At 43.3% G+C, this 13,252-nt stretch overlaps 1 protein-coding gene across 2 annotated transcripts in view; it reads right to left on the bottom strand.

The window, feature by feature from the left end:
- Positions 1-101: 101 nt before the first annotated feature.
- Positions 102-13,252, bottom strand: part of LOC123744603 (inositol-tetrakisphosphate 1-kinase) — a 62,002-nt gene continuing 48,851 nt past the window's right edge. For both annotated transcript variants that reach the window (XM_045723498.2, XM_045723499.2), the window contains 3 exons: positions 7,197-7,264; positions 3,348-3,510; positions 102-2,791 (listed from right to left, as the gene is read on the bottom strand). In XM_045723498.2, the coding sequence (XP_045579454.1) occupies positions 2,457-2,791; positions 3,348-3,510; positions 7,197-7,264 (566 nt within the window). In that variant the 3' untranslated portion in view covers positions 102-2,456. The remainder of the gene's footprint in view (positions 2,792-3,347; positions 3,511-7,196; positions 7,265-13,252) is intronic.

Below are 13,252 nucleotides of genomic sequence, written 5' to 3'. Positions count from 1 at the left end.
TTACTTTTCCCAAGAATATTCTGGACTAAAGCACTAGAACAGTAATAGCAATTTATCTCAAGGTTTTTAGAAATCACTTGACTCAAGTTATTTTTCAGATGTATTGTTTAGCCATTTAATCAAAAAGTCACATTGTGTATTAGTTTTTTTCTTTAGAGAACTTTAACAAAAATGTATGCATATATATATATATACACACACACACAATGTTACTATATATAACATTTCCAAGTAAACATTCAGGTGGAAGTGGAGAGCACAATGACTGTCAGGGTTGGAGAAATGATCAAGGTAGTAAGTAGGGGTAATATTTATTTCCCATTTAGATGCAGAACACACAGTATAGAGATGGCAGTGTTTCCACAACATACTGGGCATGGCTAAGACATTTTCTCCTTGATCACTTCACCCACACAGGGTTGAGGATGTGTCCTTCAATAAGGAAGGCTTTAGGACCACTGCTACTCAACTGTTGTTCTGGAAGGCAGCAGGTTGAATGGCTACACTAGATGGTCAGTCACTGCCATTGGGGCTAAGTAACCTCTGATAAGCTTGTCAATTCAGTGTGCCAGCCTACTTATTCTATATGCTGATGCTTGTTCCTCCAGAATTAAGAACCTGAGATGAAGCAGTGCTTAAAACACCCTATTCTTTTTACAATGAGTTGGCAGCCCTGCACTCTTTTCCACGCACTTCAACTGGATGCTAAGGGTGAAGACAGTGACAACTGTAAGCTTGGTCTTGAAGATCATTTAATTTGCCAAACCACCATCTCACTACTCATCTGACAAAAAACGAAATCCCTTTGTTGTTCGAATCGTCACTCACTCTTCTCCACTATATAAAAATACCCCCCCATGAACAAAATATACATTTTTAAAAAAGGATCTCACCATGAACATTGGGAGCAAAATTGGAATTGTTTTTTTTAACATATTGTGACCTCAAAATAACACAGCAGCTGATGCTTACAGGGAGTTTGGAGACTGTTGTTACCAGCTATATAAGAGTGCACCGGGCTGACTAGATGGTGTTTCACTGTTCAGTAGGTGCCAGCAGTCTGCTTAAAATGATGTATTGTCAATAAGACAAAGTACAAAGAAAATAAAGAATCCTTAGCATTGTAATCAAGACATTCATTTCATGGTCACAAAAATAATTTGTGTCGATTTAGTTGGCTAAATATATATATTCTATATCATTCAATTAGAAATTAGTGGAGTAAGAGTTAGTTTTCTGAACACAATACCAATTGAAAACTGTATTAGAGGCCCAGAGGTTGAATTGAGTTTTGAATGAGTAGTAATGGAGGGAGAGGGAATGAGAGTTCAGCATGCCGATTCATTTCAATTCTAGAAAAGTCATTTTTCACTAAAGCATTGGAATGCTGGAATACTTTTTGAAAACACCCACATACAAAAAGGAATGTGATCCTCATCTTTCAGCAGTGCTGGAGCAATGCAACTCAAGTTATGAGAGGCAAGGAAATGGACTGGTTTGTAGTCACATAAAACACCTGTATAAACCTCAACCTTTAGAAACATTATTCCATATTAAACTTGGTCACATGATCAAAGATGTATTTTTCTGCTGACAAACATTTATGAGGTGTGATCAAAGGTTTATGCAGGTATTTTCAGCCTTTCATACTGCATCTTGATATTAATATCTATTTTGTTTCTGCTGTTGTGAAGACTATGAAATTCACATGACCAAGAGCCTTGCACTAAAGAGAGCACATTGTCAATTAAATGGCACACAAAGCAACCAGCGTTCAATTTCATCTTATCTAATGTCAAACAAGGCCCCAATGACTTGCTTGTGATTTTGGAAATGATAGAGTGGGTTCTTCTGCTTTAAGTCAGTTGATCTGCGTGTCATTAGCACTGGCAGCTGCTCCAAACCTGTGGATGAGTGTTATAGTACCCAGACAACCCATTTCACCGCACCTATCCAGTGTATGTGACAATAAAAAAACTTTTTATCCCTTCTCCACTATATGACAGAGTGGTAAACATCAAAATAAAGACATCACTGGTGAATTTCAATGCTGGAAACCTGTGTGCGTATGGAGCACAGGATGTTAAATTGCCTTTTTCCTTCACTGCTGTAGACTAAAGTTCAGATAAGGTCATTCCCCTAACCAGCTCATGTGGACCACTTGATTACAGAGACTTCACTGAGAGAAACTAAAATCAGCAATTAAGCAGAGATCCCAAAAGTTCACATTACAGTACTGTAAGTCTTATTAAACAAAACATCTAAAGGCAGAGAAAAACATCTACAACCAATCACCATCAATATCTACATAGAAAAAAAGTTGTTTTTTGATTACAGATATATTATAATTAATGTCATAATTATGACCATTATTAATTATTGTCACCATTATAATCCTCATCTGTTTTTGTTCGAGGTTAGAACAGGGTGGGGGCTAAGGTGGAAGAGGAGGGCAGTCATTGGGAGGAAGCCTTGGTGGCTATCGTGGAAACACAGTGTTGCTGGAAGTTGGGGGACATGGCTGAGTTACAGCCCAGTCTCTGGCGGGGGCTCTTCAGGTTCCCATCCCCCTCCACGATCCAGGGGCTGCTGCTGGCCTCCTTCCCCAGCATGCTGCAGCAGCCTGGGGAGCCCGGGGTTGGGGTTAGGCTGGGGGCTGTGGATACCATAGCGCTGGATTCCAGGCCTTTGGGCTGCCCGCTGGCTGGGGGGCTGTCAGCGGAGTTAGCTTGGAGCACACTGGTGATGTGGGTCAGGAGGTCGTTGAAGAACTCTGGGACACCCTCGTAACCTGGAGACAGACGAGGACGAGCCATGAGACATGGCTGACTGATGCTTATATCCCATCTTCAATACAGTGGGAAACTGATGGTAACAGTCCAGGTAAATGAGTGAAAAGACTTATTTTGAGTACCTAGCTTTTGTCGTTCAGGCACTGAGGGTGAATGTTTGTGAGGGATTAGCTCACTACCATTCTCCTCACACTCCAACCGTCAGAGGTGGCAACAGAGTGCAACCCAAGAACAGTGTTACCATAGTGACAACAGCCCTAGTCAAGAGAAAGGCATGCTAGATTCGCATCAGAACATGCTCAATTCTCATTTAACACTGCTGATGCCTCGGCTCTGTCTCCAAGCACGACCATGTCAATCAGCCCATTAGATTATATTGATCCCTAAAAGCAATCTCTCAAAGATTTGAAATTACAAACTGGTAGAGATTGTAAAACTGTCGTACGCCTACACAGGTGGACGGGTAGTATAAATGGCCATCCATCTTAGACTAAAGATAAACACACAAACCCATATCGACTCCTATCCCCTACGACAGAGGAACAAACCACTCACCAGGGAATGAATTGATGTCGATGACGGCATGTTGGCCCGTAAGGTTGTTGATGATGACGTCAATGCCAAACAAGGACACGCCCAACTCCTGTCGCAAGGACCTGGACAACTCTCTGATGACATCATCACTGGGTGGCTGGGAGACCCCCTCCACATTGTCCCTCTGTGGTAGGAAAAAAACTAAGTCTGAGTATACTGTACTAAGGGCATTCAATAATACACTGAGGTTTGGCTTAACACATAGAAATACATTGCATTCGGAAAGTATTCAGACCCCTGCACTTTTTTCACATTGTTACATTACAGCCTTATTCCAAAATGGATCAAATAATTTTTTCGCCCTCAATGTACACACAATACCCCATAATGACAAAGCGAAAACGGATTTTTATAGATTTATAAAAACAGAAATATTACATTTACATAAGTATTCAGATCCTTAGCTATGAGACACGAAACTGAGATCAGGTGCATCCTGTTTCCATTCATCATCCTTGAGATGTTTCTACAACTTGGAGTCCACCTGTGGTAAATTCAATTGATTGGCCATGATTTGGAAAGGCACACATCTGTCTACAGTGGGGGGAAAAAAGTATTTAGTCAGCCACCAATTGTGCAAGTTCTCCAACTTAAAAAGATGAGAGAGGCCTGTAATTTTCATCATAGGTACACGTCAGCTATGACAGACAAAATGAGAAAAAAAATCCAGAAAATCACATTGTAGGATTTTTTTATGAATTTATTTGCAAATTATGGTGGAAAATAAGTATTTGGTCACCTACAAACAAGCAAGATTTCTGGCTCTCACAGACCTGTAACTTCTTCTTTAAGAGGCTCCTCTGTCCTCCACTCGTTACCTGTATTAATGGCACCTGTTTGAACTTGTTATCAGTATAAAAGACACCTGTCCACAACCTCAAACAGTCACACTCCAAACTCCACTTTGGCCAAGACCAAAGAGCTGTCAAAGGACACCAGAAACAAAATTGTAGACCTGCACCAGGCTGGGAAGACTGAATCTGCAATAGGTAAGCAGCTTGGTTTGAAGAAATCAACTGTGGGAGCAATTATTAGGAAATGGAAGACATACAAGACCACTGATAATCTCCCTCGATCTGGGGCTCCACGCAAGATCTCACCCCGTGGGGTCAAAATTATCACAAGAACGGTGAGCAAAAATCCCAGAACCACACGGCGGGACCTAGTGAATGACCTGCAGAGAGCTGGGACCAAAGTAACAAAGCCTACCATCAGTAACACACTACGCCACCAGGGACTCAAATCCTGCAGTGCCAGACGTGTCCCCCTGCTTAAGCCAGTACATGTCCAGGCCCGTTTGCTAGAGAGCATTTGGATGATCCAGAAGAGGATTGGGAGAATGTCATATGGTCAGATGAAACCAAAATATAACTTTTTGGTAAAAACTCAACTCGTCGTGTTTGGAGGACAAAGAATGCTGAGTTGCATCCAAAGAACACCATACCTACTGTGAAGCATGGGGGTGGAAACATCATGCTTTGTGGCTGTTTTTCTGCAAAGGGACCAGGACGACTGATCCGTGTAAAGGAAAGAATGAATGGGGCCATGTATCGTGAGATTTTGAGTGAAAACCTCCTTCCATCAGCAAGGGCATTGAAGATGAAACATGGCTGGGTCTTTCAGCATGACAATGATCCCAAACACACCGCCCAGGCAACAAAGGAGTGGCTTCATAAGAAGCATTTCAAGGTCCTGGAGTGGCCTAGCCAGTCTCCAGATCTCAACCCCATAGAAAATCTTTGGAGGGAGTTGAAAGTCAGTGTTGCCCAGCGACAGCCCCAAAACATCACTGCTCTAGAGATCTGCATGGCGGAATGGGCCAAAATACCAGCAACAGTGTGTGAAAACCTTGTGAAGACTTACAGAAAACGTTTGACCTGTGTCATTGCCAACAAAGGGTATATAACAAAGTATTGAGATAGACTTTTGTTATTGACCAAATACTTATTTTCCACCATAATTTGCAAATAAATTCATAAAAAATCCTACAATGTGATTTTCTGGATTTTTTTTCTCATTTTGTCTGTCATCGTTGAAGTGTACCTATGATGAAAATTACAGGCCTCTCATCTTTTTAAGTGGGAGAACTTGCACAATTGGTGGCTGACTAAATACTTTTTTCCCCCACTGTATATAAAAGGTCCCACAGTTGACAGTGCATGTCAGAGCAAAAACCAAGCCATGAGGTTGAAGGAAGAGCTTCGAGACAGGATTGTGTCGAGGCACAGATGTTGGGAAGGGTACTAAAAAATGTCTGCAGCATTGAAGGTCCCCAAGAACACAGTGGCCTCCATCATTCTTAAATGGAAGAAGTTTGGAACCACCAAGACTCTTCCTAGAGCTGGCCGCCCTGAGCAATCGGGGGAGAAAGACCTTGGTCAGGGAGGTGGCCAAGAACCTGATGGTCACTGACAGTGCTCCAGAGATCCTCTGTGGAGATGGTTGTCCTTCTGGAAGGTTCTCCCATCTCTGCAGCACTCCACCAAATCAGGCCTTTATGGTACAGTGGCCAGATGGATGATCTAGCAACCGAAAGGTTGCTATGATCGAATCCACGAGCTGACAAGGTAAACATCTGTCTTTCTACAACTGAACAAGGCAGTTAACCCACTGTTCCGTCATTGTAAATAAGAACTTGTTATTAACTGACTTGCCTAGTTAAATAAAGGTTCAATAAAAACATTTTTTTTTTAAATGACAGCCTGCTTGGAGTTTGCCAAAAGGCACCTAAAGGACTCTCTGACCATGAGAAACAAGATTCTCTGGTCTGATGAAACCAAGATTGAACTCTTTGGCCTGAATGCCAAGCCTAGAGGAAACCTGGCACCATCCCTATGGTTAAGCATGGTGGTGCAGCATTATGCTGTGGGGGATGTTTTTCAGTGGCAGGGACTGGGAAACCAGTCAGGATCGAGGGAAAGATGAACAGAGCAAAGTACAGAGATCCTCGATGAAAACCTGCTCTAGAGCGACCAGGACCTCTGACTGAGGTGGAGGTTCACATTCCAACAGGACAACAACCCTAAGCACACAAGACATGTCTCAGAATATCCTTGAGTGGTCTAGCCAGAGCCCGGACTTGAACCTGGAGACCTGAAAATAGCTGTACAGCGACGGTCCCCATCCAACCTGACAGAGCTTGAGAGGATCTGCAAAGAAGAATGGGAGAAACTCCCCAAATACAGGCTTGTGCCAAGCTTGTAGCGTCATACTCAAGAAAACAAGGCTGTAATCGCTGCCAAATGTGCTTCAACAAAGTACTGAGTAAAGGGTCTGAATACTTTTTAAAATACATTTACAAAAATGTCTAAAAACCTGTTTTCGTATGTCATTCTGTGGCGGCAGGGTAGCCTAGTGGTTAGAGCGTTGGGCTAGTAACCGAAAGGTTGCAAGTTTGAATCCCCGAGCTGACAAGGTACAAATCTGTCAGCCTAGGCTGTCATTGAAAATAAGAATTTGTTCTTACATTTACATTACATTTTAGTCATTTAGCAGACGCTCTTATCCAGAGCATTTCATTTCATGCATTTTTTTTTTTGTACTGGCCCCCCGTGGGAATCGAACCCACAACCCTGGCGTTGCAAACACCATGCTCTACCAACTGAGCCTTAACTGACTTGCCTAGTTAATTAACGGTAAAATAAAAAATTAAAATTTGGGTATTGTGTGTAGATAGTTTTTTTTTACAATTTAACCCATTTTAGAATAAGGCTGTAACGTAACAATATGTGGAAAAAGTCAAGGGGTCTGAATACTTTCTGAATGCCTTGTAGGTGATATGATAAAAGCACGTTAGTGAATTGAACTTACAGATGTCAGGTCTGAAGACGACTCTGGCTTTGATACGTTGTGGCTGTTGAAGAAAATTGCTTTTCTGTCTGTAATGGAGAAAACGTATACTTCAGTCAGTTTCATGGGCGGCAGGTAGCCTAGTGGTTAGAGCGTTGGGCCAGTAACCGAAAGGTTGCTGTATCGAATCCCCGAGCTGACAAGGTAAAAATCTGTCGTTCTGCCCCTGAACAAGGCAGTTAAACCCACTGTTCCCCAGGCGCCAAAGACATAGATGTCGTTTAAGGCAGCCCCCCGCACCTCTCTGATTCAGAGGGGTTGGGTTAAATGCGGGAGACAGATTTCAGTTGAATGCATTCAGTTGTACAATTGACTAGGTATCCCCCTTTCCCTGATGACATTACATTTCTCATCTTCACCCTCAACTATTTGTTATGGATGTGCAGTTCTCATCTCTGGCACCAGGGAGCACAAGAGCACCATAAACATGGAATGATGAGGTGTACAAGTATGACATTCAAGTTTTATTAGTCGTATGTACGAGTTACGCATCATCTAACGAAATGCTTACTTGCAGGTTCCTTCGACAATTCAACAACAATAAGAAATAATTCAAGCTAAGAATACGAACATATAAATGGCAGTAGAATAGAATAATACATTTTAGCATCAGTATAATACAGGAAGGCACAATTTATAGTCCAATATTTACACGTATTGGGGAAGGGGGGAAATGGGATGCAAGTGTATAAATTGAGCAATATAATAAGTGTCTTTTAGCAACAGTTGTGATGTGTATAGCAGGAATGTGTGTGTGTGTGTGTGTGTGTGTGTCAAGGTACAAAGAATCAGAGCAGGTCCAGTTCAAGTGTTCAGCAGTTTGATTGTTTGAAGATAGAAACGGTGTCTGAGCCGGTTGGTATCAGACCTCATGCTCCGATAGCGTCTGCCCGAAGGTAACGGACAGCACAACTCGTGACTGGGGTCCTGTTCTCCTGGCCTTCCTCAGGCACCGTTTCAAGTCCTGGATGGGTGGGAGCACGGTCCCAGTGATGTACTGGGCCGTCTTCACCACCCGCTGGAGCAATTCCAGGCCGTGATGCAAGTGGTCAGGATGCTCTTGATGGTGCAGCGGTAGTATTTGGAGAGGACACGGGGCAGCATGCCAAATTTCTTCAGTCGCTTTAGGAAGTAGAGACGCTGTTGCAACCTCTTGACAAGAGTGATGGTGTTGTTGGTCAATGTCATGTCGAGGAAGTTAAAACTCTTGACTCACGCTACTACAGTCCCGTTGATGTGAATCGGGGCGTGTTCCCTCCTCTACATTCTGAAGTCAACAATCAACTCCTTTGATTTGCTGAAGTTGTTGTCATGACGCCACAATGCCAGTTCACTTACCTCCTCCCTATAGGCTGACTTGTTGTTAGTTATCAGGCCTATAATTGTGGTGTCATCAGCAAACTTGATGGAATTGGTGTCATGCAAAGCCATGCAGTCGTAGGTGTATAGGAAGTACAGCAGAGGACTGAGGAAATATCCCAAGGGGGCCCTTTAAGAGTCAGTGTGGAGGAGGTATTGCCAATCCTCACAGCCTGTGCTCTGTTCAGGAAGTCCAGCGTCCAGTTGCAGAGGGTGGTGTCCAGACCCAGAGCTTGGTGTTGAGCTTGGAGGGAACAATAGTGTTGAATGCTGTACTGTAGTCAATGAACAGTATTCTCACATAGGTGTTCCTGTTGTCCAGATGTGTTACGGCTGTGTGAATTGCGACGGAAATGGCATCTTCCGTGGATCTGTTGGAGCGGTAGGTAAATTGGAGTGGGTCCAGTGTGCTTGCTGGCCTTGATGTGGGCCATGACCAGCCTCTCGCCTCACTTCATGATCACTGTGGTGAGCGTGACGGGGCAATAGTTATATGGACGTCACCTTGTTCTTCTGGGGCACTGGGACGATGGTGGTCTCCTTAAAGCAAGTGGGGACTACAGCCTGGGACAGGTTGAAGATGTCAGAAGACGCCCACCAGCTGGTCAGCACACACCATTACATTGAAATTCAAGTGCATTAATGGAAAGACACTGTTCAATAAAACATTGGCAGGGATGTAAGCATAAGTTAAATTCTAGGCTTGAGTATATTTGCTGCCGTTGGCCTTGCGTACATATGTCCTTAGAATCCCAAGCAATGACATTTTTACGAGTGTTAAAGTAGCCATCTTTATTCTCTCCAACAAACGTGCAAGAATCATGCTTTCCTCAACTTCTTGCCGGTTGACGATTGTCACGAGTCCTGGGGGCAGAATTGAGCGATTACTTTCTTAGGCCAGCTGCAAAGTCTAATTGGCTATATTGTAAAAATTTGTGAAAACAAAACTGATGTTTTTGGTCTTAATTTCAGGTTAGAGTTAGCAGTGTGGTTCAGGGTGGTATTAAGGTTAGGTTTAAAATCAGATTTATGACGGTGGCTGTGCCAGCTAGTGACCACTTCGCAGAGCTGCCTCCAGAACAACATTCATGATGAAAACCTCTAACCTGCCAATTTCTTTCACGTTGGTTGATAGACGGGGGCATATGTATCTATGTGCTACTCAATTATCTTAACCATCTGTAATTATTAGAAAAACAAAAACACTGAAGCCACAGCATAACCAAACACAAACTTAAGCTATACTGTATGAAAATAAGCTCAATGTCTGACAAAAATCTATCCCCAGTTTAAGTTCAATCATCTTACATAGGCAACAAACTTCCACTTGTACCATATGACCATACATCACACCATATCAATGGCCTTCATATACAGTCACTTGTATCATATGACCATACATCACACCATATCAATGGCCTTCATATACAGCCATTCCTAGTCATGTGGCTGAGGGACAAACCGATTCACATGATCTAATCTTTTGTCTGACTCAGCACAGGGATGTCCTTCAAGCAAAAAGAGACAGGTTGATTTCCAGCCCTACCCAATGTAAAGGGAGTAATCGACTGTTCTACTTTTACAATTTCGCTACCAGTCACCCATTTTTAATCATTAACACTAAGAGAGGCCATTAAAGAATGAGAGGTGAGGAAGGATTGAAATAAAGAGGGAATAGGATGACTTTCTATTGGTGAATTCAGCCGTTGTCCAAAACGAGCCCAGGGCATTGTACTACTAGGGTGTACTAATACTGGAAGTGCTAGCTACACACAACATTCCCAGGAACGCTGAAGGGAACACTACTAAACACATATCACCTCTGCTTGGAGCGTGGGCGGTGGAATGGGACATGATCTTCTCTTGACACCAGGCCCTCTTTCACAACACTGAGGTGCTTATAGGGGCAATCTGCAGTAGCTACATCCAGCGTTGGACTAATAAATGAATGTACCCATTGATTCTTAAAGAATATAACTTAGTTCAACTGTCGTACCCCATTAGAACTCAAAATAAGATTGTTTACAAACATTGGAGTAAAACAAAGTAAATGTAAACAAACACTGTATAGCCTCAAAACATGGTTAAAACTTTCATTTTGATATCATGTTTATAGCCGTCTATGAATTTGAGAGTGGTTGAATTTTTCGAGACTCATCCCTCAGCTTTTTAATGAAACAGTGGCAGGGAGGACACTTATGGTTTCAACTGCCGCTTTAAACATTCAACCAACCCCTTTCTCCCTCTCCCATTCCTTCCTTCCCTACCTCCGTTTGTCTGTCTATAATCTATTTTGTCTGCTCTATACGGAGTGCTGATTTATGTTTATTAAACTCCACAATACCATGGACAAGGCTGGACAGTACTCACTACCTGTGTATATAGTAGTAGAGGTGTGTTGCTGTGGTATGTGTGTGGCAGGTTGGGGCACTTTACAGTATGTTTCACAGTGCTGGATGACAGAGGAATGACCCTGGACTCTTTGCATAAGGCAAAGCAGACGATTCCACTGAAGCCCAGACTGGTTTGCATGAGGGCTTTTACTGTAGTGCATGCAAATGGAGCCGGTTCTTCTGTCAGGGCAAAGGGCCATGTTCAGATTACCTGAGCCTAACCAATGTGCTTATTGCCAAATTATGTTTCCTATCCAAAACAACTGTGTATTGTAATTCACAATCTGACTGTTCTCCTTGCTTTGTCCAAAAAAATTGTTGACCAATATGTATAAACCAAATCCACTGCACTCGGCTCCCTTCTTTTAAAGAGAGAGGGAGTCCAGTCTCAAAGACGTTAAAAAGCCTAAGGTATTTTACTGGGTCTGTCAGGAGGACAGGAGTGCTGTGGGCCTCCCTCAGCATGGCACGCTGCATGCCCATAAACAGACAGGGCAGGGCTTGACATGAACTTTTTTAGCCACTTGTCTTTTAGACAAGGTGGACCGATTTTTTTACTTGTCCGAAAGCTCAAGTCACTTGTCCCTCTCCCAGAAATAGTCTCACACCATGGGCCAAAAAGGTGACAAAAAATGGTGTTGTATGATGCAAATAACTATTTCACAAAATAACCTTTATTATTATCACTGGTATTGACAATTGAAGGTTGCTGGTCACTTATCCCATGTATTATATCTCTTGCCGTTGTGGTCTTGGGAAAGGCACTTAACCCTCCACAAAGTAAAACACTGGTCCGTCAACCCTCCATATGGAGAGCTACTGGGTGTGCAGGCTTTTGATCCAACCCTGCTCAAACACACCAGACTTATTCTAAGTATACTTTGTCAGAATTACATGGCCAGTATTGAAGAGGAAAAATCCTAGCCAATTTTGAGCGCTTGAGAGACAGTTTTACAATCGGTGTATTCAGCATTGAATTCATCAACTGCGCACCCGTATCAACTGCTTGTCAGCCATTTGCGAGTGCCGGTGGAAAGCTACACTACATGACCAAAAGTATGTGGACACCTGCTCATTGAACATCTCATTCCAAACTTATGGGCATTAATATGGAGTTGGTTCCCCTTTGCTGCTATAACAGCCTCCGCTCTTCTGGGAAGGCTTTCCACTAGATGTTGGAACATTGCTGTGGGGACTTGCGTCCATTCAGCCACAACAGCATTAGTGAGGTCGGGCACTGGATGTTGGGCGATTAGGCCTGGCTCGTAGCAGGCTTTCCATTTCATCCCAAAGGTGTTCGATGGGGTTGTCAGGGCTCTGTGCAGGCCAGTCAAGTTCTTCCACACCGATCTCGACAAACCATTTCTGTATGGACCTCGCTTTGTGCATGGGGACATTATCATGCTGAAACAGGAAAGGGCATTCCCCAAACTGTTGCCACAAAGTTGGAAGCACAGAATCGTCTAGAATGTCATTGTATGCTGTAGTGTTAAGATTTCCCTTCACCGGAACTAAGGAACCTAGCTCAAACCATGAAAAACAGCCCCAGATCATTATTCCTCCTCCACCAAACTTTAGTTGGCCCTATGCATTAGGGCAGGTAGCATTCTCCTGGCATCCGCCAAAACCGGATTTGTCCACTGGACTGCCAGATGGTGAAGCGTGATTCATTACTCCAGAGAATGCGTTTCCACTGTACCAGAGTCCAATGGTGGCGGGCTTTATACCACTCCAGGCGACGCTTGGCATTGCGCATGGTGATCTTAGGCTTGTGCGTGGCTGCTCGACCATGGAAACCAATTTCATGAAGCTCTCGACAAACAGTTATTGTGCTGATGTTGTTTCCAGAGGCAGATTGGAACACAGTAGTGAGTGCTGGTCAACATAGGAGACGATTTTTACACACTACGCGCTTCAGCACTTGGCGATCCCATTCTATGAGTTTGTGTGGCCTACCACTTCGCGGCTGAGCCTTTGTCGCTTCTAGACGTTTCCACTTCACAAAAACAGCGCTTCCAGTTCTAGCAGGGCAGAAATTTGATGAACTGGAAAGGTGGCGCGCACACACACACACACAGTGTATTTTAGGACATCAAACAGGACAATGACATTAATGCAAGCTAATAACTAAATAGTTAACTAGCGAGATAGCCAACTCAACATTGTGTAGTTTGGCTGTTATCTGTGCAAATTTCTCTCCCCCCCATCTGGCAACGGCCCACTGTCACACACACGCAGGTGATGCACACACCATGACTTTTCCAG

Source organism: Salmo salar, chromosome 09 (assembly GCF_965601325.2).
Source record: "Salmo salar chromosome 09, fSalSal1, whole genome shotgun sequence".
Taxonomy (NCBI): Eukaryota; Metazoa; Chordata; class Actinopteri; order Salmoniformes; family Salmonidae; genus Salmo; species Salmo salar.
This window is presented reverse-complemented; position numbering and strand designations above follow the sequence as displayed.